The sequence below is a fragment of the Heloderma suspectum genome, chromosome 4 (assembly GCF_057233095.1).
Source record: "Heloderma suspectum isolate Gila_16-S chromosome 4, 16-S_ref, whole genome shotgun sequence".
Classification (NCBI taxonomy): domain Eukaryota; kingdom Metazoa; phylum Chordata; class Lepidosauria; order Squamata; family Helodermatidae; genus Heloderma; species Heloderma suspectum.
Window position 1 is genome coordinate 242,249,377 of NC_139461.1, and position 25,852 is coordinate 242,275,228.

Sequence of the window (25,852 nt, forward strand, 5' to 3'; positions counted from 1 at the left end):
TATCCTGGACAGGGGAATTAGGGATTTATTTATTTTATTTACAATATTTGTATATCACTCCAGATCTAAAACAGATTTTGGAGCAGTGAACATAAAAGGTAAAATAGTAAAAGGATAAAAAGATTGAAACACCATATTAAAACTATGCTTTAAAAACAGAATGCCAATAAACCGAGGCTGGTCAGTTAAGGAATGCCTCTTGGAATTGTGTTGTTTTCAGGAGATGCCAGAAGCAACACAGTGCTGGTGCCTGCAGAGAGTTCCAAAGAAAGGGGGCCACCACACTGAAGGCTCTTCTTCTGATGGACTCCACTTGGGCCATAGGTCCATGTGGAACCAACAGGAGCAAGCCCTCTGATGACCTCAGTGATTGGGCAGGTCGGTAAGGGAGGGTGGGCTGGGGGAGCAATATGAGTAATGAGGTTAAAAGAACCCTCCTCCCTACACTATTAAAGATGGTTTGAGGAGGAGGAAGGGAAAAAAGGAAAATGCCACCCTTTCCCCTTCCCACTCTCCAGAAACCTCCTCCCCACAATAGAAACATGGTATCAATAAAACTTAGTGGTTAAGACGCTGAACTGCAGACTGGAAGGTCGGCAGGTCAGCAGTTCGAGACCCGAGTGCTGCGTGACGGAGTGAGCTCCCGTCTTCAGTCCCAGCTTCTGCCACCCTAGCAGTTCGAAAGCAAGAAATTGCAAGTAGATAAATAGGTACCGCCTCGGCGGGAAAGGTAACAGCGTTCCGTGCACTTCGGTGTTCAGTCATGCCGGCCACATGACCACAGAAGCGTCTTCGGACAGCGCTGGCTCTTCGGCTTAGAAACGGGGATGAGCACTGCACCCTAGAGTCGGACACGACTGGTTGGGGACACCTTTACCTTTTTACCTTTATCAATAAAACTATATCAATTTAAGATATACCAATATACAACATCGTAATTACATATTATGCTGTAGCATTTCTGGCTGCTGCCACCTGCAACTCTATGACCTCCTATCACCAGATTTCCACATTCCCATCCTACCTATACAGCATCTTCCACCACTGCCTTTCTCTCTTCAGTTTGACCTTTCATTGGTCACATGCTACATCTTGGATGACCTACCCAGCACCAGTATTTGCAATTATTTAGACAGCGTTGTGTCCCCACCACCACCACCTTTCTTTAATGACTTGATCATTCATTTATCTTCACACTATTTTGGGAACTTGGGTTTCTGCAGCATTTTCATGTTCCTGTTAGGAATCCATGACGACCACAAAATTATAACGCTAGTCTAGAACATTTTAGAGCCATGGTGTTGCATTTAAGCTAATGTTTCTTGTAAAGTGTGATGGTAGGTAATACTTTGATCCTACAAACTCAAATGATATAACATTTAAAATCCAGCATACTTGTTATCATTTATACTCTGTTGTCATTATCTCTATGTTAAGGCACTGAAACCCAGTTTCGCTCTTATTTATAGGTTGATTTATAATCAGTGTCTAGTTTTCCTTCATACTAGTGGAATTTGCTTATAAACAAACAGCTGTTTTCATTAGAAAACTAATTTCATCGTTGTTGATTTTTAAGTTGTTTACAGATTTAAATTCTGGAAGAAATACAAATGGGCCCAGTCTTGTTAATACAATTGATGAATTTTAAATTGTGTTTGCTGCCATCTTGCGGGGAAAGTTCAAGCAAGAATAAACAACCATAAGGCACACTGAACTTCTGCTGTAGCTATTTGGGGAAGAGTGGACAGAACCAAGAAAAGCGCCACCTTCTGTACACAACTGAAACAGTTTACTAGAAATCCTTTTTTGCCTATGTGCAGCTATGCAAGGACTTTGGAAAAACAAAGAGCAGCCTGGCCAATAATTTGTAATTAAGATTGTTGAATTGAATTTCCATGTGTTTACAACTTACTAAAAGTGATTTTATATTAAATGTTATTGTTTAAAGTAAATTACTTTTAAAGAGCGCTTTCTCCCATATCAACCTGCCCACCCCTTTAACCATGCTGGCTGGGGGCGATGGAAGTTGTAGTCCAACCCACCTGGAGGACACTAGGATGGGGAAGGCTGCCTTGGACTTAGGAGGCCCTTCTCAAGTGCCACCCCTGTCAGAAGTGAAGCTTGTAGTAACGAGGGAGAGGGCCTTTTTGGCTGCGGTACACTTAACTATGGAACACTCTCCTCAAGAAAGCTTGCTTGGTGTTCGCATTGCTTTCTTTTAGCCACTAGGCAAAAACCTTCCTATTCATCCAGACTTTTTAACTTGCTGAAGTTTTTATCTGCTGGTTTATTTAAGTATCTTGATCGTTTTATGTATTAAAAAAATAGATTTAAGCTCTCCTAGAATCATTTTGGATGAAGGGTTGTATGGGTTTTTTTAAATCAAATCAATAAAATAGTGGAACTGAACATACTATTGATCTAGATTTTCTACTTTTTATAAGGTGAGTTTTGGCAGTGAGTCACAGGATTATTTTATGGTTTGAGACGTTTTAGTAAATTCAGAACACCTTTTGGCAAAAATGTGGAATTATGACAAATCAGCCTATAACCCAGCTTCTATCTGAGCTTTCTCCACCAATTTAAACAAATGTAGATCTTTAACACCTATGATTCCTATTTTCTAATATAGGTTGTAGACAGATATTTAAACTGATAAATTTTCTTTAAAGGATAAATAATATATTGAGAAAAAATCTCTGAGAAACATAGAGTAGGGTAAAGGTAACTCTATTAATCAGTTTTGATCATAAAGAGACAAGGACTATACATTAGGAGTATAGGGTATTTTTTATTTAAAGAATTTATAAACTATACCTTCATCCAAAAATAGATTTTAGGGTGGTATACATAAAATTTTGAAATCAATACAGTGTTAAGACATAGAACATTAAACAGCAATATGATAAAATTGTATTTTATTCTCCATAATTGATTGGTATTTTGATGCCCTTAGTTTCTCTTAGATGTAATATGAATATATTCCTTCAATTATTATTTTTATATGTACAGTACAATCCTATACATGTCTACTGAGAAGTAAGTCTCATTGTTTTCAGTGGGGTTTACTCTCATGTAAATGTGTCTAAGATTGCAGCCTTTAAAATTAAGAACTCCCTCTGCTTTTTGCCTTACCAAGCAGCAGGTCTAGGTGCTGTAGACTCACTCTAGGTGATAAGCAGTTAAGGGTGAAATCCTATGTAGGTTTAGACAGAAGTTGTAGGACTTTTTTCTGTCTAAACCTACATTGGATTGCGCCCTAAATTAAGAAGACCTGTGGTTCTAATCCTGTCTTTAACTAGCAGGCAAAGAAGAACATACAGGGCCTCCTGGTTCCAACTTTTCCATTTCAGATTCTTTTCATATAGAAAGGAAAAGAAATTGTACGATTTCAAAACTTCAAATGTTATGAATAATATTTGTTTTGCTTGATGCAAGGCAAAATCCAATCCTCATGTGTAGACTTCTGCTTGCATAATTGGTGTATTCATCCTATTGAAGTTCATGGCCAGATCCCTATACATTTGAATGGCAGCCAATGATTGCACATTTGTTCAGAGCATCACTTAATATTTTGGTCTGTCTCATGATTTGTAAAATATAAGTACTTCACGTTCCCCCATGAACAACCAACAAATTCCATTCCATTATGAATGGGACCATCATCACATGACTTTTTTGAATGTGTACAATAGCCAGTGATCTGTCTGACAGAAGTTATTAATCACATATGTGCATGCATACATATAAAGTGGAAACAATGAGAAATGATGGTGGCTTAAAAAGTACAGTATAATTCAGTATGTATTCTTATGCCAATCATATATTTGCAAGTATAAGAGAGACATGAACAGGAAAATGCAAACCAATGATACAGTAATGTGTGTGGTAAAAATAATAAGCAACAAAAAGAAATAACATTCCAAATATTAAGATCTTTATAATCAAAATGAAATTATGGAGGGTTCACAAAGCCCTATGTAATAAATGGGGGCGGGGGCTCTAATAAAACTTGGTTCTTATTTTAGGGAAGGCTAAGCTGATCTCCTGACTCATATACCGATCCCTGGGCGGTTCAGGAAAGTGAATCGAAACAGTGTGGGCCCCCAGCCAGAGGGTCTTTGCAATTCATGTGCTGAACTGGGCATGGGAGGGAATGAATGGTGCTCTATGAGGAGAGGATCTATGGGGGCTTCTGAACTGGGATTGCTGGGACAAAAGGGAGGGCTCATTGACTGTTTGCAATGCTCCACCAAATGCTGAAATCTGCAGGTGATAGTGGGGAGCCGAAAAATGTTGGTTTCTCAGCACTTTTTCTATGGCTGGCATGCACGTAATGGCTGTATGAGTACAGGCCCAGCCCCACCAGTAGGCAGTGTCAGGCAGCCTCAGGTTGCAGTGAATTGTCAATTACTTAATTTATTGTTATAATGTTGGGAAGCAGACGTTTTGATATTTGTCCTCAGACACCAAAATGTTTTGGCTGTGAACAAAAAGAGGAAGCCTTGATATGGGGTGGGGGTGGGGATTAGTGGTATGTAATACATTGGGGACTTTTCTCTGGCTTGTCAATGTGGTACGTAGAACAGTGGTTCTCACTCTTTTTTCCCCTCCTGCAAAGTACTTGAAAATGGCTGGAGGTCTTGATGTTTACTTAATAAACAAAAATTGTTGTACAAATCAAAGCACATTCCTCACTCATATTTCAATTTTAAAAAAATTCTTCGGTGCCGGCATCATCAAGACTAGTGCTATATTATGAAAAGCATAGGCCCTGTGCCATGATGCTGAGAAACATCCTTTTAACCAGTACACTTTAAAGGAAAAATTAATAGACTACACCAGTGCTGTATAATGAAAATCATGGGCCCTAGGCCAGGACCTTGTTAGCCTAATGGATGATCTGACCCTGATCAAAACGGCCTCAATCACTGGCATCCAAAAATAAATAAATTAAGTGCACAGCCAAGTACAGATTTTCTCAACTATTCTGCAACCTTTCCAAGTGGGGCTGGTCCAAGTCATTTGCTGCCTGAGTCAGAGCAGCAAAATGGCATCCCACCCCAAATCCAGGTACCTAATACCCAAGGCCACTCAAATAGGTTTGGCACCTGAGGCAGGAAATCTCACCTCCTCCTCCATGGCAGTAAAACTGCAACAGTAATACATTAACAACGCAATCTTATAGCCGCTAGTCAGCAGCTAGACAGCCATAGGATAGGTCGGTTCCCTGAGAACTGACCTCCACCCCCTCCCACGCTGCCTCATAGGCAGCGCAGATTGGCCCCGCGCTCATAAGAGGAGCACGGAACAGCAAAAGCGGGGTGTTCCTGGGGGCGGGCTGGGCTGGGGTGGGCGTAACTGCTGTTCCAGTGCTTCCTATGTGTCATCCAGCATCTGGGGGCCCCCACTCTGACTTCCCACAGCTAGACCGCCAAATGGCTGTCTAGCCGCAAATGCAGGGTGGCTGAAGCGCAGAGGGGACGATCCCCTCCGCGCTGCTCCTGCCCTACATTAGATAGGCAGTCGCCTCCGAGTTCGGAGTTGGCCACCTATCCCGATATGATTGTGCCCTCCATAACAAACATTTGGCTGCATTTTCATGACATGCAAACCAGTCTGCCTAATAGGGACAACTCTATTTCCAAGGAGCACATTTTGAGAACCTCTGGTATGGAGAATATAGTTCAGATCTTGAGAGATTTAAGGTTTGAGACCTGTGATAGGATGGTAGACGTCAGTGAAAAAAACTAGTCACGTGAACTGACAGGGTTCCACACTATACAAGTTGGACTTGGCACCAAGGACAGATCTGCACTCCATGTCATATCGATATGATCCCATCATGATGATAATATATCCCTCTTGGGTATTTGTGACTCATACACCTGCAATGACATCTGTTGTGGTATTTTGAATAATACAGAATAAAAAGCAGGAAATAACGCTAGAAAAGTGGTATATGGAATACGTAATGTGCCCCAACAGTAATCAGTGCACTTCAATACCGATAAAAAGCACTCGTGTAGATCTAGCCCTAATTTCAGAAGGTACAAAATTAGCCACACAGCAGACACAAGAACTTACTAAAACATACTAGTTCTTAATAGCTCATGTTCACCTTTTGCCTTTTGATTATGAGCAGCATCCTCTTTTCTTTTTAGGTGGCACCGGTAACTGCAGAACCTCCTGTTTTAATTGGTCTTCGTGCATTTTCAGCAACCTTACATTATAAACATGGAAATAAACAGCCTGTTCACTCTTTGCACAAGTCTAGAAGATTTTCAAATGTTTCCAAGACCATTTTAAATAGCTCTCTCATGCACACTTTCAATCAGATACAGGCGATCCTTAAAAACACAGTTTACCTAAATATGGAAAGGCAACTTCACAAGTTATAATGTTCTTATCCAAAAGGAATTTCTGTGTAGGTATTTAATGTATGATCTATGTACAGAATGTTACATAATGGATGTACTCTATTTTGTGCCTGGGAAATTCATTTTCCCCCTCAAGGTGTTTCATCTGTATCTGTTGTAATTATTCTGTGGAATAATTATAATTATTGTCTCTGATGCTTTTCATGCCAAGCAAACCCCCCCCCCAAAAAAATCCCTCACATCCACCCTGATGGTATTTCATGAACCTGTTCAGAATTCTATTTTTATCCCCTGTGGCTAATCCAGCACCTACTCCCAAGTAGGAAGGTTGTAACCAGATGTTACTATCCATGAACAGAATGGCTCCTTCCGTTCAGAGAAGGCTTTTGATCCAGCTCCCATGGGTGGAAAGTGGCAGTGGACTTTAGGTGATTCTCCCCTCCCCATAGAGCCCCCTGCCACCCTGTTCTGGAGAGTCCCCCAATATTCCAGAGCAGAGTTTTGGAGGGCACAAGGGGCTGCAGGGAGTGGGAAACAATCTCTTTTCCACCCGTGAGGGTGCCCCTGAGTAGAACCCAGGAGATGCTCCCACCAGTGGGACCAAGTCTGAATGCAACTCTTTATTATTTTCTTCCTGACTGTGCACTCTCTTGCTATGCCATGCCAAAGGTACTTCTTAAAGAGATATTTGATGTTTGTATTTGATGCACACACAGGAAGATAGTGCTGACACATACACACCTTTTTTGATCACATGGAAAGTACCCAAGTTAAACTTGTGGCTATCAGCTCGGTACATGTAGCTAGATCGTAAACTGGACAAACCATCATATTTCAGAGCCAGTTTTCAGTAAAGCTTCACTAATTCATCCACTACCAGTTGAAGATGAGGATCTCAGTTGCTATATGGGTTTTTTTAATGAGACATTTATTTTCTATTCCAGATATAGATTAGATATAAACTCTTCTATCTACTCTTCTATCTTTCATTCCACGAAGTGATGTGTTGATGTCCACAGCTTGAAAAGGAGCTGGGACCGGTTACTCACCTGACTAGTTTGACCATGGATTCAGTCACATTGTGACCTGAGGCAGCACTGCATTCATAAAATGAGAGACCATACTCCTGGCATGAAAGCATAAGAGACCATAATGACATAAACAATGCACATCTTTTACCAAATTTGGCAACTTCTGTTGCCATGTTCTGTTCTCAACCATGGGAACCTGACCCAATTTTCAGTCTTACCACCTGATCTGGAAGCTACAAATTTACACACTGAACAGCATTATCAAACATATCTGTTCCTGTTTTAGAGAAGAAAGTTGGACTAAATCAGGGATTTTGTGTTCTGTGGGCAATGAGTCAACAATATATATTAAAGCGGTCTCATCATCAGCAAATGTTTCAAATGAAATTAGTTATGAGAAGCTACCAGGTCTTTCCAATGAGTCCCAAGTCCCAGGAGGACCAGAAGAAATTAAGGAAATGCCACCACTGATTTACCATGAGATGAACCCTCTCAGGGTTGTGTCCAATGTTAATCTAAAGCCCCATTCATTTCAATGGGTCTACTCTAAGTAGGGTTAACATTTGATACAACTCACTGTATATTAGGGACTGCAGTTTTCTAGTGGCATTTCTGTTTCAGTGACATTTATGCAGGAGCATCCAGCCGTACTTATACAGCCACCACATTCAATAAAGTTGCATGGAAATAGAAACAAATTTGCTGAGAGCAGTTTTTCTGAGCTTTTCTGCATGAGGCTTTTATTACATGCTTATGATTGGTCATGCATGGAAGTTTGTGGGTCCTTTACATGACATCGTCAACCTCCAGGGCATCTCCTGCACGTTCTGACCTTTATACCAGTTTTTAAAAGATTAGAGATCATGTAATAAATGTCATCCGTTTTAATGGCCATGTGAAATTGCGCAGTTCTACCATATCACAGTGCCATCTAGTGGCTGTATAATGAAACATGTAGAACTTGCAGACAAAGGAAGTCCTGGAAAAAAGCATGTGTCAGCCCACGTAAAGAGACAATCTTAATCCTGCAAAGAATCCGGACGCAGAAGCCCCGGTAAGTGACAGAATAAAAAGCATGGTATGGAGAAGCCCTCTCTCTCCTTGAGCCAAAACATACTGCTAGAATCCCTTTTCCTCTACTTCCTTCCTTTTTGTCTTTTGTAGCCTATCTTGGGCTACATCAGAGGACAAGATTCTGCCACAACTAATCTTAACTGAATTTTGGTGAGGGGAAAACCTGATATAAGTAGACTAGTGATGTAATGAAGGGGTAATCCGTGTGAACAGAAAAGAGGCACAGCAATTATCACTGAAGCAACCAAGAAACATAAATTATTCCCCCCAAAAGAGGAGAATGTGGCTGCATTCTGATGGCCCTTTATCTCATAGCAGCAATACCTGTATAATGGGAGGTTGTTTACGCAATTTGGTGATTTGAAAGGTACCTTCCTGCGACATCCAGTCTTGTGCAGAAGATTAAAGCTAAGGCAAGAGGTGCCAGGTTATGTGAATGGTGCTATATGTCTCTCTGTCCCTAGAGCTTTTATAAGCTTTAGTAGTTTATCAATATGCAGGCAATGCAATGCGCATAATTCAGCACTCTAAACAAAACAAATGGCCACCAGTAGTGCATCCAGTCTATTAAAACTGTGCAGTTACTGAAGATGGTGTCCTATACTGAAACGTTTAACATTTAAATATCTGTGTGTGTATATAGTATTTTTAGACATTTTAAAATCTATAACATTTTTTAAAAATTAAATCTATAACATTTATAAACTAGATGTGCTACTGGTGGTCATTTGTTTTGTTTGGAGTGTAATAATTTATTCCCTACTCCTCCTCAATCCTCCAAAGGCAGAGCCTCTTATAAAACATAAAGGAAGTCAGAGGATATTATGCATTGCCCCCAAAATACCCTCCAGGTGTACACTGGGTTAGTGGAGGATCGAACTGGTACCCTTATTCATGAAATTTGACCGGACTGTGGATCTGTAGCAGCAGTGCTTGCCCACATAATTGGTTCAAAGGTTGAAGACTGCAAAAGAGCTCTATGGGGGGATTGGATCTGTGCCCAAAGAGAGCCCCAGAGACTGCCACAGTCAGATGCTGAGCAAAAACACTAGTTCAGTCCACCTCTCTCCCACCAAAATTACCCTGGCTTTCCAGCAAAGAGATGGGACTCAGACGGAGGCATAGATTTTTTTAAAAAAAATCCTATCAGGCAGCTGCTGTCCAATCAGCAGCCGCCCATGTCTATGAGTCAGCTGGTCTCCATGAAGAATAGTGCACATGCCTATGCAGTGCACCCCGGGCATTGTGTATGGGGGCAAAAAGGGAATGAGCCCATTTGTTCACCTTCACCAGTGCAAGCTGGAGCATCAGAATCTTTTGATAAGATCCCAAGACTCCCAACTGCCATCTTAAGGGCAACCTCACCCCAGTAAAAATAAATGTTCATTTTTACTATGATGTGCCTTTTGGTCTTCTTAAGATGATAGTTTGGGTAACCTATGCATGCTAGATAAAGCACAACTGGGTTTAGCAGAGAGAAGCAGAAAACTGGTTGCAGAGAGGTGTTGTGATCACTTCCTGGTCATAGATAAACTCATGACTTGTGTGCATTCTGTTTTTCCTATGCAGCTAGTCAAAATCTATCTGAAAACATTCACCTTATATTAGTTATATGTTCTGATTTTGGCTTGTTTTACCATCCATGGAGAAGGAATTACAAAGACATGAGCTTATGCACATACCTTGGCCAGGTATGCACCATCCTTTATAGATACTCTCCTGTCTCTAGTGCAGTCTGTTTTGTTACCAAGCAGAAGGACAATAACTTCATTCTGTGCTCCTTCCTGTGAAGAAACACACATTTCTTCAGATACAAAGTGAAACCAAAAGGCCTCATGTGAACCTAATGACAGTAATAAAGCCCACTGTGTTTCTACAGGAGCGATATCCTTCCTGGTTCCTGACCAAGGTACTACAGTGCATTTACTTACCTTCGAAAACAAAATGAGAAAAGTGGTCTACTTCTATATAACACATTTTTGCATCCTTTCTTTAAAATAATATATTCTACCTATCTAAAATTATTCCTAGGCCACCTTTCAGAGTGAAACCCTCTATTTAGATATCTGGGCAGTTGTATCGCTTAGAATGGGCAAAACCTTTACCATATCTCCTTAAATGGAACATGAATCCTGTGAGGCTCATCATAACTGGCACCATTTTACAGATAGAAGAGTTGAGGATGTCTTTCCCTGGATTCAGTCCTTCCAGGTCCAACACTCTAACCTCTGGGCCACAAATAATGAGTAGACACACTCTGCATTGTTGTGACCCCTAAATGGATATGTGGCCAACCCTAGCCCCTAATGCTACATGTGCCTTCAGAACTGATACTAACTACATTGCAGCTCCGTTATAGCAAAGTAAGATAGGGCAGTGGCTCCGGCTGCAATCTGTTGGCAGGCAACCAACTTCTACGACTAAGCAGTTTGCATAGAGGAAGGGGACCTCAGGATGCCCTTACTGGAGAGCATCCTGAGATGACAGCAGAAGCCCAAGGGCTGCTTGTTCAGCAGCTGAGTAGATAGCAGGACCCACTATAAGTCAAACTGAGCACTACTGACTACTATCCAGGCAGCAGCTGTGCGCCTTTACAATGCTGAACCAGCAGCAAGTAGTGTAGTGGCAAATCCAGAAGTGCAGGGCCCCTTCCTGACGGTCACAGCCACGCCCCCTTCTAAGATCGTACAACCTTGTAAGATAAACAGCCTTCAACTGGGATCCAAAAACAGTGCAGCTGAGAGTAAGGCAAGGGTATTTCAACTGGACATCTGAGAAAAAATGCAGGGGTGTTAAAATTGTTTTCACCCACTCATTCACTCACTCCAGCACAAACATTTTAGGTTTTCAAAATATGATACTCAATGGAAGCTTCACCCTTTCAACTCAGCCCTCATGGACAGATCCCTTCTCATTTAAGCAGCCCCCTTGCACACTCCCTTAGCACCCCAACATTACCCATTAGCCTTCCCTAAGCTCCTTCATTATATCTCCCCCCTCCAACAGAAACATCCACACACCCAGCTGGATTGAAACACACGCACGTGTGCACGCATGCACACACACACACACACAGTGGTGTAGTGGTAAATTTGGAAATGCAGGAGCTCATTGTGACAGTCTCCAAGGGCAGTCCAAAAATTTCAGGCAGCTGTCGATCCATATCAACAAACCAGTTCTAGGAGTTTTCATCTCTACCAGGAGCACGTCTTTGGTAAAGCGAATAGGTCTTAATTGCCCATTCCAGACCAAGTCATCCCAAACACTTTGCATTCCAACATGGAACAATATATTGTTGCCTGGAAAATTCACTCCCCCCACAGCTACAGTGAGGATCACAGCTAAGCTCAGAGGGAACAGGGAATTCTGAGGAGGGTGGCAAATGACATCAGAGTCCCTGCTAATGAAAAAGTGCTGGGGCTGCATCCCTGCAAGCCCTGCCTCCACTGTACCACTGCCAGCAGCTCTTGTGCTTCTGCTGCCGCGTCATGAGGCCTTCTGCTAAGGTCACTAGGTTCTCTTTCCCTCTTCAGCAGTGCAAGCTAATAGTCATCAAACTGCTACGCAACCCATTGCTGGTCAGATTCCAGCCGCAAATAAGGACAAGTCTATCCGAGAAGTGAATTTACCTGTCTCCCCCACACAAACACACACACAGCTACCTAATAAGCAGGAGGTATGTGAACTGTTCTTATTTGTTCGTGACACAGAATCAAGAGGTCAAGTCGTCTTGTCCTCAAAAACAAACCACCCCCACTCCTCACACACAGAGTCCCAAGGCTAGCCCCTTTGCTACTTTAATAATGCAGTAGGTCTGAATATAATTTCCAGCAAATGTACTTTAAATAAATGTTGCTATTATGTTATTTTCATAAGTCAGCAAAATGTATCCCATGGAGACACAGCAATCACAGTGGACTGCTGTTACCTAAGAACACAAGAAGAGCTGTGCTGGATCAGACCAAGGGTCCATCTAGTCCAGCATTCTGTTCACATAGTGGCCAACCAGATGCCCGTGGGAAGCCCAAAACAAGACAATAGTCCCCTCCTGATCGTGTTGCTTAGCAACTGGCATAGAGAGGCATACTGCCTCCAATACTGGAGATAATATATAGCCATCATGACTAGTGGCCATTGATAGCCTTCTCCAGGAATTTGTCTCATGTCATTTTAAAGCCATCCAAGTTGGCGGCCATTACTACATCTTATTGTAGTGAATTCCATAGTTCAACTATGCACGGTGTGAAGTACTTTGTCTTATCTGTCCTGACTCTCCAACTATTTAGCCTCATTGGATGACCCCGGGTTTTGATATTATGAGAGAGGGGAAAAATGTCTCCCTATGCATTTTTCTCACACTATGCATAATTTGTACACCTCTATTATGTCACTCACCTCTTTTCTAAGCTAAACAGTCCCAGATACTGTAATCTTTCTTCATAGGGGAGTTGCTCCAGCCCCTTGATGATTTTGACTGTCTTTTTCTTTACTTTTTCCAACTTTACAATATCCTTTTTGAGAAGAAGTGACCAGAACTGAACACAGTATTCCAAGTGTAGTCACACCATAAATTTATATAAGGGCAATATGATATTGGCAGCTTGATTTTCAATTCCTTTTCTAATTATGCCCAACATGGTATTTGCCTTTTTCACAGTAGCCACACATTAGGCTGACATTTTCACTTAGCTGTCCCTCACAACCCCAAGATCTCTTTCTTGGTTGGTCACCACTAGCTCAGAGCTCATCCGCTACGTTATTGTATCAGCCTTGGAATACCACTATGGAGATTAAGGATGCAATCCTAAACACGTGTATGAGGTAGAGAGTAAGTGTCATTGAATGCAGTGAGATATTCTCCTGAGTAAACGTACACGCATAGGATTGTGTCAGTATATCTACAGTTTAACTAGTTCAGCTCTATTACAGTCATCAAGGGGGGAGAACTAAAGCTAATCAGCAATGAAGTAGTGTTGCTATCCTTACCTGGATACAACTGAGCCAGTACCGCACATCTGCAAAACTGTATTCTGAAGTGATGTCATACATGAGCACCACTCCATCAGCCTTCCGGAAGAACTGCTTGGTGACACTGTGGTATCTGTCAGAAAAGCAGGTGAACGTTTTCCATAATATTTATATTTGTCTTTCAGAAATATTGTGTGCGTGCATTTGCGTGCACGTTTGTGTGTGTTGTTGTTGTTTTAAACCTCTAAAAAGCACATCATTTTTTCAAAAGATGATTCAGGATTGTTATTTAATTTCTTTCATGTATTCAGAGGTCTCAAAGAGTTCTCAATGCAGTTTATACAGTAAAATAGTGCAACAATTAAAACATTCTAAAAGATCTTAATTACCTAGGGAGGTGGTGGGCTCTCCCACACTGGAGGCATTCAAGACGAGGCTGGGCAGCCATCTGTCGGGGATGCTCTGACTTGGATTCCTGCATTAAGCAGGGGGTTGGACTTGATGGCCTTGTAGGCCCCTTCCAACCCTACTATTCTATGATTCAATGAATCACATTTCCAATGTTTTATAAAGTAGCAAAATCACAGGGAGAGGATCTGTAGATAAAGTGTTTTAATGAGGAACTGCAGATGTATTTAACATTTTGTACTCCTCTGTTCTCTCATGCATGCAAACACAAACATACACATAGAAGCAAATGCAGCTGTGAGTGTGTCTCAATGCACACAAGTAAGCAGTAGGTACATCTAGACCTACTCATTCTATGATGCAATTTATATATATAAACCCTTAAGCCAAATCTTAGAATGGATTCTAACAACCACTTAGCTACATGACTGGCTACCTCTTTTTCAGCACAGATTGCACTGTATGCGTGTGGCCAGTGGAGTCATCTGAATAGCTCTTCTCCAAACTGTGGGCCTCTTCTCACAACCCTCTTCCACACAGCAATTGCCACATGAGCTGGCTTCCATCCCCAGTTGTTATGCATCAAGCTAGACATTTGAAAGCAAAATTCTCCAAAGGAGGGCAAATTACTTTTGTATATATAATCCATCTGCACTGTATTCTGTGCATGACAACTGTTTTTGCAAGACTGGACTTCAACACTATGGCAGCCACATGGGAAGATGTTGATGATAATAGACACTAGGTCTTAGAGTCTATTCTCATGAACATCTCATGTTGCAGCCATGTTGCTGATGCCCAGTCTTACAAAAAATGTCACTAGGATTTGGCATGCTACCATAAACTTTCCCAATGTGAGTTGGAAACCGGGGGTGAAAAATCACAATTTCCATTTGCAATGAATGACTCAAGTCACCTGTTTGCCACACAAACAGTATAATCCAGGTTGGAAAGATAACAAACCATTGCCATGTGCAAAGGTTGTGTGGATTAGCCAACATCTTCTTTTGCAAGTAGAAGTTTGTTTCCATGTTATCTAGAGCAGAACTTTGCAGTGACCTTGTTAAGGTTTGTTAATTTCATATCCCGCCTTTCCACCAAATGGTGTCCAAGGTGGCTAACAAATACATCAGCTTTGATAGGGGTCCATGTAACAGATCTGGGAACAAATGCCCTATCCCTAAATGCTAACCAGCGACACAGATCTTGGAATAAATGTTTTTTTCTTGACTATGTAATATCACATTCTTTTCCTGATTGTATTTTTGTTTAGATTTATTTTTAAATAATCCAAATTCACAACCACCAAACATTTCTCTCTTTTTTTCCTGTGATGCAGCTCCTTACGCTACCTTTCTTGGCCAGCTGTGTCCCACAGACGTAAAGCAAAGCACTTGTTATCCACAAAGAGGTTTTTGATCCGATAGTCCATTCCTAGGGAAAACAATGCATCCATTTACAATGCAGTACAGTTCGCGCCTCAAACGGCTTCAAAGAGCAGAAGAAAGCAAACGGGAGTGCTGCTGATAAGAGCAGAATATTACACATCTCTTGTGCTTCCATTGTTGACTTTTACAGAAATTAATAAAATCAAGGCTAGCACGACACAGAGAAACTAGCTCAGTATTATTATCTAAATTTTGCAGGCAGAAAACCTGACATGGAGGGGTGAATTTGATTTTCTTCCATGTTAGTGTAGAACATTATGTCACATATGTATGCATATATATGTGTGTGTGTGTGTGTGTATATGTGCATGTGTGTGTGTGTGACATAATATATATATGAGCACAGTCAAACTAAAAGACCCTGCTAAGAGGAAAGGAGCTAGGAATCCCCTAGTAGAGGGGAGTGGGTAGTACTCATCCTGCATCTGATAGATTTAAGTCTACAATAATTGCTCAATTTAGAACATGGCCACTGTAGTCCCCTTACAGCGTAGAGGAGCATCATAGAGATAAAAATTCAAGAGTTATATTACCCATTCCCATTTGAAAGCCTCCATTTAGTCACTACCCAAAGAGCCATCTTCAACTGGAAACAGGAAGTGCCAATCAAACTGCATTGGGACTGGGACCACTGTGGTCTTTAAAGAATAGCCTGCTTAATGAGGTGGACAGTGCCCATGAAAGCTTAGGCCACAATAAGTTTGTTAGTCTTTAAGGTGCCACAAGACTTTTTGTTGTCTTAATTATGGGGCAGTTCTGATCTGGAGCTATTTACAGTCTCTGTGTTGACATTGTGCATTTAATGGAAAAGTTTCAAGGGGATGCTTCCAGATGAGGCTTTCATTGTGCAATTGTTCTGTCTCATCTATGGAATTTTATGGAAATCCAGACATCAGTGTTTTCAATTCATAATTCTAGCAGTGTTTTCCCACTTCTTCTGCCTTTTCTTTACACAAGAAATCTGTTAAGGAGGAAAAGACAGAACAGCTGCACAATGCCTTTTGATTGGTAGTGCTAGGACACCCCCCCCCCCGAATCTGGAAGCAACCCAACACATATCATCACCATCACTATTTAGGCCTGGAGTCTCCAACATGGTGCCTACGGGCACCAATGTATCCATGGTCAAATCTCTTGGTACCCACCAGGCTCCCTGCCCCTCCTGATTTTTATTTCATTTTTTAAGATTTTTTTTTTAAATAAACATTTTTTTCAGCTGGGAGGGTAACATGCTGAAAGGCAAAATGTTTCCATCCAGTGCCATCTTTATTTCCAAGAATGCCACAGACCCCACTTGGGCTCCATCAGAGGGATTCTTAGAAAATACAAATGGTGGATGGCTTCAGCCCAGCACTTCATTTTGAAGCATGCCCAGCCAGCCAAAAAGAAAAAGGTAGGCCGGAGGCAGTAGGGAGTGTCCTTGGGAAGTAGAGGAGGTAGTGAGGAGTGGGGGGCGGTGTTTTGCCTCTGCTGTGTGTCTGTCTCTCTGTGCATATGTTTGTGATGCCTGTGAGTGTTGTGTTTGTGTTAGCTGGTCTGTGTTTTGCCTGGGTTCCATGTGTGTGTTTTTGTCTGGTGTGGGTATGTGGTGCTGGTGGGTGTTTTGCCTGTGTATATGTCTCTGAGCATCACCAGTTTGCCTTCTGTGAGAAGAGTATTTTGTTATACATTATGAGGGCAAATATGTGATTTGGCATTTGAGATTCAGACCCCACCTCTGCCATGTACTCAGTTTCTTGGTCAAGTTACTTGTCTCTGAGTCTCAATAGTTTACCTTCTGTGAAATGAGTGCTGGAGCAGAAAAAATGTGGGTTCAAAAGACTGGTTTTGTGTTTTGGAGCTAAGATTCCACCTCTGCCTTGGGTATTTGGGTAAGTTACTTTTCTTTGAGTCTGCTTTCTGGGAAATAAGTGTTTTGTGACCAGCCATGCCCTCCATAGTAGCCATTTTGTGAATGGGCAAGCCCCACCATGGCAGCCAGTTGTCAAAGCACCCACAACTGTTATAGGCCAATATTTAGCTTTTCTAAGTGCTTTTCACCCCCTGGTTTAGAGTAACTTTACAGAGGGAACTAAGTGTTACTGCCACTTCTTTCTGTAGATAGGTCCAAGAGAAGCCCAATTGCAGCAACAACAAACAAGCAAGCAAGCAAAAGCCAGGCTTCCCAGCAGTAACACCTAAGCATTTATCCAGTGTATCCTATTACCTCCCGACATAAAATGATGGATTCATACCTACAGTCGCAGTCATATTTGCACCAAAAGAATCATTTTGAAACCGGTGCAAAAAGGATGTTTTGCCCACATAAGAATTTCCTACAAAGAGCACATTATACACGTGGTCTGGATGAGGGCAGACAGCCATGGTGCCTTTATTAGTTTCTTTTGTGCCTGCATTCCCTTGGCAATCTTGATCTTCCGGTTTGGCATTTGTTTCCTCACCCATTTCTGCCCTGCCCTCTTGATTCTTCTTGCACTCAAATGTATCAGCCCATCCTTCTCTTCTATCTTCTGATAACAATACTCCTATCCCATCAGCGGTCCGTGCCTCCATCTCCATCTCAGGAATATTCTCTAATTGGCTGTTTTGGAAAAGTGAGACTTTTGGCCCATGTCCTACATGCAACTTGGGCAGAGCTATCCTGGGTGGGAAATGAGCTGGGGGCATATCTTTCATTGGGGGGAGTCGAGTCTCGGCTATCTTGCTATCTGGTGTTTTTATCACTAGAGATTGCTTTAACATGTCCTGCTCAGAATCAGCAGATGGCCATTGAGTCCAGATGATATCACTGTGCTTTAAAACCTGCTTGTGACATTGAGGTTGGATCACCTGCTCTAAAAGCATAGTGTCCCCTTGTAGTAGGTCCTCCTTGTAGTCACTGACTTGTGTTGCCAACGCTGAATAATCAGGAGATCGAACCGCAGGAGCACAACTTCCTTTCTGCATTGACTCTGGAGTTCCGACTTCTTCTCTTGGCTCAAAAACATTAGTTTTCTTCATCTCCAGAGCAGCAGCCTGCACATGAGCTGGTCCTTCTTTAAGAAGCATCTCTGCTTGTGATGTAGCCTGACCAGTCAGAGTTTCAGAAATCCTATTTTGTGGACCACCACTTTTTGAGAGAGCTTCATTCTGAAGTATTTTTTCTGGCATGGTACTTTGCGGAGAATTTCCGTTTTGTCCCAAGGGTTCCTGTCCTTGAAAACCAAAGTCATCCATTTGTTGTTTGTGTGATTCAGATGTCTTGCTCAGTACTGCTATAGCCTCATTCAGCTCTTTAAATAAAGAGCTTTGGCCTGAAGGCTCCTGTGGGAAATATGGTTCTTCTACAACAGCCCCTGGTAAAGGATCCTCTTCAATGGAGATCACCCTTGTTCTGGACTGTGAGTCAGCTTTGGTCATTGATGCCACATCATCAGGTGCCCTGTAGGGAAATGATGCATAGGACAGTGCTTATTTGGCACATGAACACAAAAGAAAGGAAACAAAGGACACAAATAATTTTTTAATTATTTTAATTTTTTATTTTAACTAACTTTTTTCCATTTATTTGTCTTGTAACACACACTTTCACACCAGTGGGACTCTGCTTTTAACCTCTACTGAGTAGAGGAGCAGGCACAGGCTAGTCTAGAACAATCACAAAGCTAGACACAAAAAGGGGAAAGAGGCTATGGAAGGACAAGACTCTCCAGTGGTGGTGACCTGCAAGGTGTGTGCAATGTTTGTTTTCTTGCCGGAGAACAACATGGCCTACACCTGCAACAAGTGCAAGTTGATCACGCTGCTGGAGGAAAAAGTAAGTGGACTGGAGCGGCGACTGTCGACCCTCCGGGGAATAAGAGAACACAAAGAGTTCTTGGACAGAATGGGGGAACTACAGCAGCAAAGGGCAGACCAGAAGCTTGAAGAGCAACAGCAAGATGAGGCAGTGGGAAATGCTGAGGTGAAGAAAAATGGAATAGAGGATACTCCTTGGAAAAGGGTGACGGTTAGGAGAAGAAGAACTAGACGCCACTCTGCACCAGTGGAAGCAGTGGAGCTGTGGAACCGATTCCAGGTATTTGCAGATGAGACTGGAGGACAGCCTGCAGAGGAAGAATCACAGGGGAACCTGCATGAGAATGAGCAAGAGGCTGAAGGTCAGTCAAACAGAGGCGGTGAAACCCAGGCCTACAAGAAGAAGAAGAGAAGAGTGGTAGTAGTGGGAGACTCCTTGCTGCGTGGGGTCGAGACCCAAGTATGTCGCGAAGACCCATGGACTCGCCAGGTATGTTGTCTCCTGGGAGGACAGATTAGAGACGTGACTGAAAGGTTGCCTGCGCTCATAAAGCCCACTGACAGGTATCCCTTTCTTCTCATCCATGTGGGAACAAATGATACCGCCAAGCAGAGCTATGAAGAGATCACGTCAGATTTTGAAGCTTTGGGAAGGAAACTCAAGAACTTTGGGGCCCAGATAGTTTTCTCATCCATCCTTCCAGTAGTTAGAAGAGGGATAGAAAGGGAACGAAAAATACTCCGGGTGAATGACTGGCTACGAAGGTGGTGCCGACGACAGACATTTGGATTCTGGGACCACGGGCTATGCTTCCTGGAAAATGGGCTGTTGGCTAGGGATGGGTTGCACCTCACAAAGGATGGGAAGAATGTGTTTGGCCACAGCATGAAGAACTTCATCAGGAGGGCTTTAAACTGAATCCTACGGGGAAGGGAGATGTAATGTTGGGGGTAACGATGGACATAGGCACATGCACTGCAATGGAGAGAACAGCTCTGATAGCACCCAATAATAGTCTTCAGACACATGTAGGAAGAAAGCCAGACTATGAAGCACATGGTCTTCGATGTCTATATACTAATGCCCAGAGTATGGGAAACAAACAGAACGAACTTGAACTCTTAATACAAGAGGGAAATTATGACCTGATAGGTATAACTGAGACTTGGTGGGATGACTCTCATGACTGGAATACAGCAATTGAAGGATATAACTTGTTCAAAAAGAACAGGAGGAACAGAAAGGGAGGTGGGGTTGCACTGTATGTGAAAAATACATATCTCTGCACAGAAATACAGGAGGAGGAGCTTGGTAGCCCCATCGAGAGCATCTGGGTTGAAATTAATGGAGCAAAGAATAAAAGGAACCTGGTGGTCGGAGTCTACTACCGGCCACCCAATCAAGGAGAAGACAAGGATGAAACTTTTGAAAAGCAAATAGCCAATGTTTTAAGGAAACATGATGTAGTAGTAATGGGGGACTTAAATTTCCCCGATATTTGTTGGGAGACAAATTCTGCAAAACATGCCCCCTCCAGGAAATTCCTGACTTGTGTGGTGGATAATTTCCTCCTACAGAAAGTAGAGGAAGGAACTAGAGGATCGGCTATCCTTGACTTGATCCTAACCAACAGAGATGACTTAGTGGATAAAGTAGCAGTTACAGGAACTCTGGGGGAAAGCGACCATGTTGTACTTGAGTTCTTGGTTCTAAGGGAAGCAAAGTCCGAGTGTAGTCAAACGCGTACCCTGGATTTTAGGAAAGCTGATTTTCATAAACTCAGAACAATGATCAGTAAGGTCCCATGGCATGCAATGCTAGCGAGAAAAGGAGTCCAAGATGGGTGGGAGCTTTTAAAAAAGGAAATTCTCAAGGCACAATCACAAGCAATTCCAACAAGAAGAAAAGGTGGAAGACAACAGAAGAAGCCAATGTGGCTTCACAATAAGCTTAGGGATGACCTGAAAACAAAAAAGGACACATATAGGAAGTGGAAAGAAGGCCAAGTAACAAAGGAAGAGTACAGGCAGATAGCACAGAATTGCAGGGATGGCGTCAGGAAGGCTAAAGCTGAGAATGAGCTGAGGTTAGCGAGGGATGTTAAAAACAACAAAAAGGCTTTCTTCAGCTATGTGCATAGTAAAAGGCAGAGGAAAGAAATGGTGGTTCAGCTATTAAATAAGGATGGCAAAACGATAACAGATGACAAAGAAAAGGCTGAGGTGCTCAATTCCTACTTTGGCTCAGTCTTCTCCCAAAAGAGGGTCTATGATCCCCCTGGCAAAGGCGAAGTACAGGCTGAAGGGGCAGGATTGCAGCTTGAGATCGACAGGCATATGGTCAAGGAACACCTCATTACTTTGAATGAGTTCAAATCTCCAGGGCCAGATGAACTGCATCCTAGAGTCATAAAGGAACTGGCAGAAGAACTCTCAGAACCGCTGTCTATTCTCTTTGAGAAATCATGGAGGACGGGGGAAGTGCCAGATGACTGGAGGAGGGCTAACGTTGTCCCTATCTTCAAAAAGGGTAAAAAGGAGGAACCTGGGAACTACAGACCAGTCAGTCTGACATCAATCCCTGGGAAAATTCTGGAGCAGATCATAAAGCAATCCATCTGGAAGCACCTTGACAACAATGCCGTGATTACTCGAAGCCAACATGGATTTGTCAAAAACAAGTCCTGCCAGACAAATCTGATCTCATTTTTTGATCAAGTCACCTCCCTTGTAGACCGTGGGAATGCTGTAGACATCATATACCTCGACTTCAGCAAAGCTTTTGACAAAGTGCCCCATGATATCCTGATGAGCAAACTAGCTCAAAGTGGGCTAGATGAAACAACGATCCGGTGGATCCACAGTTGGCTACAGAATCGGACTCAAAGAGTGCTTATCAATGGGACCTTCTCAAACTGGGGAGAGGTAACGAGTGGGGTACCGCAGGGCTCAGTCCTGGGCCCAGTGTTCTTCAACGTTTTTATTAATGACTTGGAGGAGGAGGTGCAGGGAATGCTGATCAAATTTGCAGATGACAAAATTGGGAGGGATAGCTAATACTTTGGAAGACAGAAACAAAATTCAAAGTGATCTGGATAGACTGGAGCGCTGGGCAGAAAACAACAGAATTACATTTAATAGGGATAAATGCCAAGTTCTGCACCTAGGAAAAAGAAACCAAATGCACAGTTACAAGATGGGGGATACGTGGCTCAACCACACTACAAGCAAGAAGGATCTTGGAATTGTTGTCGATCACAAGCTGAATATGAGCCAACAATGTGATGTGGCTGCAAAAAAGGCAAATGCTATTTTGGGCTGCATTCATAGAAGCATCGCTCCCAAATCCCGGGAAGTACTAGTTCCCCTCTACTCAGCACTGGTTAGGCCTCATCTGGAGTACTGTGTCCAGTTCTGGTCACCACACTTTAAGAAGGATGCAGACAAACTGGAGAGGGTTCAGAGGAGGGCAACAAAGATGATCAGGGGACTGGAAACAAAGCCCTATGAAGAGAGACTGAAAGAACTGGGCATGTTTAGCCTTGAGAAGAGAAGACTGAGGGGAGATATGATAGCACTCTTCAAGTACTTGAAAGGTTTTCACAGAGAAGAAGGCCAGGATCTCTTCTTGATCATCCCAGAGTGCAGGACACAGAAGAATGGGCTCAAGTTACAGGAAGCCAGATTCCGGCTGAACATCAGGAAAAACGTCCTGACTGTTAGAGCAATACGACAATGGAACCAATTACCTGGGGAGGTGGTGGGCTCTCCCACACTGGAGGCCTTCAAGACGAGGCTGGACAGCCATTTGTCAGGGATGCTCTGACTTGGATTCCTGCACTGAGCAGGGGGTTGGACTCAATGGCCTTGTAGGCCCCTTCCAGCCCTACTATTCTATGATTCTATGATTCTTTGATTCTATAAATCCTGAAGCAACTGAGATCTCAAGGACCTACAAAATGCAAAGCTATCCACCAGGAAAAGTTCAGGGCTCCTGCATTTGCTGCTTATGCAGAGTCAGAATTGAGTACATCTATTTCAAACACATATTGTTTAAACATATAAACCCCATGAAAGATGAAAAACATAATGTATATCAAAAGGCCAAAGGAAAAACATACTGGTAAATAAATACAATTAATGTTCCAAAAATAAAACAAATATTCATTGAAGGGAAATGGTCCCAAGGCATTTATGAAGCAGCTAAAGAAGACTGGGATTTTCAAGATCAAAGTTCATGCTTCTACCTCTAGACCAGCCTTCCCCAATCTGGTGCCCTCCAGATGTTTTGGACTACAACTCCCAGCATTCCTGATAATTGTCCATGCCTGGGGCTGATGGGAGTTGAAGTCCAAAACAGCTAGAGGGTGCCAAGTTGTGGAAGGCTGCTCTAGGCGAAAGGGTTAGCAGTGCCAATCACAATATTAATGTGCCTATTTTCTATGAGGAAGAGCCACTTAGGGTTTCTTCACATGGAGCTTTTATCCTGCTATTGAGATTGTTCAGTCATAGAAGTTTGCAGGCCCTTTAGATGACATCGTTAACCTTCAGGGCTTCTCCTGCACTAAATGACCTTTATTCCGTTTTTAAATAGATCGGAGATAATGAGCTATCAAATTACCCTGTTGTGTTCTGCTTGAGTTCCCTCCCTGAAAAGAGGAACAACAGCAAGAAGAGGAGCTAGACAAATGAAAGATATGGAAAGCAGAGAAGGAGGGGGAAAGGGGAGGGAGAGAATGAAGCGCTTGTAAAGGGAGTCCATTGTGATCCTGCATTTAAAACAGAAGCGGAAAGCCCCCTTTTAAATGCGGGATTTTAAGCTGGTGTAGAGATGCTCTTAGCCTGCAATCATACTTACCTAGGAATAAGCCCCACTGAACACAGTGGGGCTTATTTCTGAGTAAACATACATTGGATTGTGCTGTTAGAGAGAGATAGTACATCATTAGACAGCAGCACTCCTAAAAATGTACTTACTAGGAAGTAAGTCCCACAGAATTCAGTGGGAGTTACTTTCAAATAGATCAGGCAGTAAGCTAATGTGGGAAGAGGCATGGTGTTCTTACATTCATACCATAGAAGGGTTAGTTTCGATTTGCAATTTAGTTTGATCTTGCAGTTTGTGCAAGACAAATTGTTTTAGGGAATTTCCAAGTTCCTGTCAGATTATCCCAGAGAGGTGAAGATCAGATTCTGTGGAACTGCTGATTGTCCATCATTTAGGACACCGACTTTTCAGTTATTTATTGATGTAGAAGATTTATATCCCGTGTTTTGATTGAATGATCCTCAAGGCAGCTTATAATAGATAATAATCTCTCTCTCTCTCTCTCTCTCTCTCTCTCTCTCTCACACACACACACACACACACACACACACACGCAAGGCTGATCTAATCTGTTTGTCCCCAGAGTAGTCCACAAACATGCCTCTAGTTTTCTAGACACAGCACAACTGGAAGCTCATGAGAATCTCAGTGACACAAAAGCAATAATGTCACTACCTCCATGCCAGAGCAAGGGCACAGCTACACAGAAAACCCACTGCCATCCTTTCAACCCCAACCTCACATCATTTAAGCCACAGATGTATTTTGGTGCTTACTGCTGAGCAGAGCCGTCCAGTGTATCTTCACCCAGACTGCATTCCAGGCCCATCTCCAGTCGAGAGTTGACCATCCCACTTGTATGCAGAGGGTCCTTAGAAGAACCACAAGGGGAGAAAGAGAGAAGGACCACTTAAGGCACAGTCGTATGCATGTTTAAATAGAAAAAAGGCCTACCACTCCCAGCATGCTGGGAGCGGTAGGACTTTTTTTCTGATTAAACACGCATAGGATTGCACCCGTAACACTAATTCCAGCTCTGAAGAAGACGTGGCTAGGCAAGCAAAGAAGAATTACCTGTGGTCTTTGAGGATTCTTCTTGGAGTCTTCTTCCAGGGGTCTGTCCCTGCAAAAAGGGGAAGGGATTCAAACATTGCCATTTCTCTAAGACATGTATATGTGCTGGCGCTGTAGGCATGCAAGCCTAGTAGAAGCAGTAATAATGCCATACAGTGAATGGAATAGCATGCATGGAAGGCGATGGTATAAACCATGGTGCAAACAGGAAATGAGTGTTTCTCAAGGGCCAGGGAGAGCAGAACTGTGCACTGAATTCATGCAGCAGGCATGGGTGTATGTGTGAAAAAGTGACATCCTTTGAGAGTGCTGCTACAAGTAGTATCCTGTCACAAGCAGTGGTTGGAATAGCATGCCACTTCTACCCTGCCCCCTATGCCTGTTCTTTCTAACAGACTTCTTGCACAACCTTTGCTAAGGAGCAGAAAACAACCAGTTCTCAAGTCTGACTCTTATGGAGCTAGTTAATGGATACTGCTGGTAGCAATAGATTAGAAGTTTTAAGAAAGCAAGTACTTGTCCACAGTAGAAAGGGGCGGGGGGGAAACGGGACTACTGTTTTCCACCAAGTAGAAGTGTAGCTCATTCAACCTTGAAAAGCATCCTTGTTGTTTGTTTATGTACATACATTTATATCCCACCTTTCTTCAATCACAGAAGGTGTACATTGATTGATTGCATTTTTAGAGCACCCTATAAACAAATTTATTTTGGCAGTGTACAGGTAAATTAAGAAAACCTACTAGAATAGAAAATCACAATAAATCAATGATAATAAAACAGTCCAAAATAAAACCAGCAGTGAGGGGTAAAAACAATGCAGCACATAAAAAAACCAAAGTAAAGCCAGTAGCAAAAATAAAA

General features: G+C 42.5%; 1 protein-coding gene across 1 annotated transcript in view; it reads right to left on the minus strand.

Moving 5' to 3' along the window:
* Positions 1 to 1,618: 1,618 nt before the first annotated feature.
* RAB44 (RAB44, member RAS oncogene family) overlaps positions 1,619 to 25,852 on the minus strand; it is a 49,920-nt gene continuing 25,686 nt past the window's right edge. The window contains exons 9-14 of the mRNA XM_084851657.1: positions 17,544 to 18,730; positions 15,214 to 15,295; positions 13,472 to 13,586; positions 10,168 to 10,269; positions 7,430 to 7,506; positions 1,619 to 6,223 (exon numbers count right to left, since the gene is read on the minus strand). Coding sequence (XP_084707783.1) covers positions 6,136 to 6,223; positions 7,430 to 7,506; positions 10,168 to 10,269; positions 13,472 to 13,586; positions 15,214 to 15,295; positions 17,544 to 18,730 — 1,651 coding nt within the window. The 3' untranslated portion in view covers positions 1,619 to 6,135. The remainder of the gene's footprint in view (positions 6,224 to 7,429; positions 7,507 to 10,167; positions 10,270 to 13,471; positions 13,587 to 15,213; positions 15,296 to 17,543; positions 18,731 to 25,852) is intronic.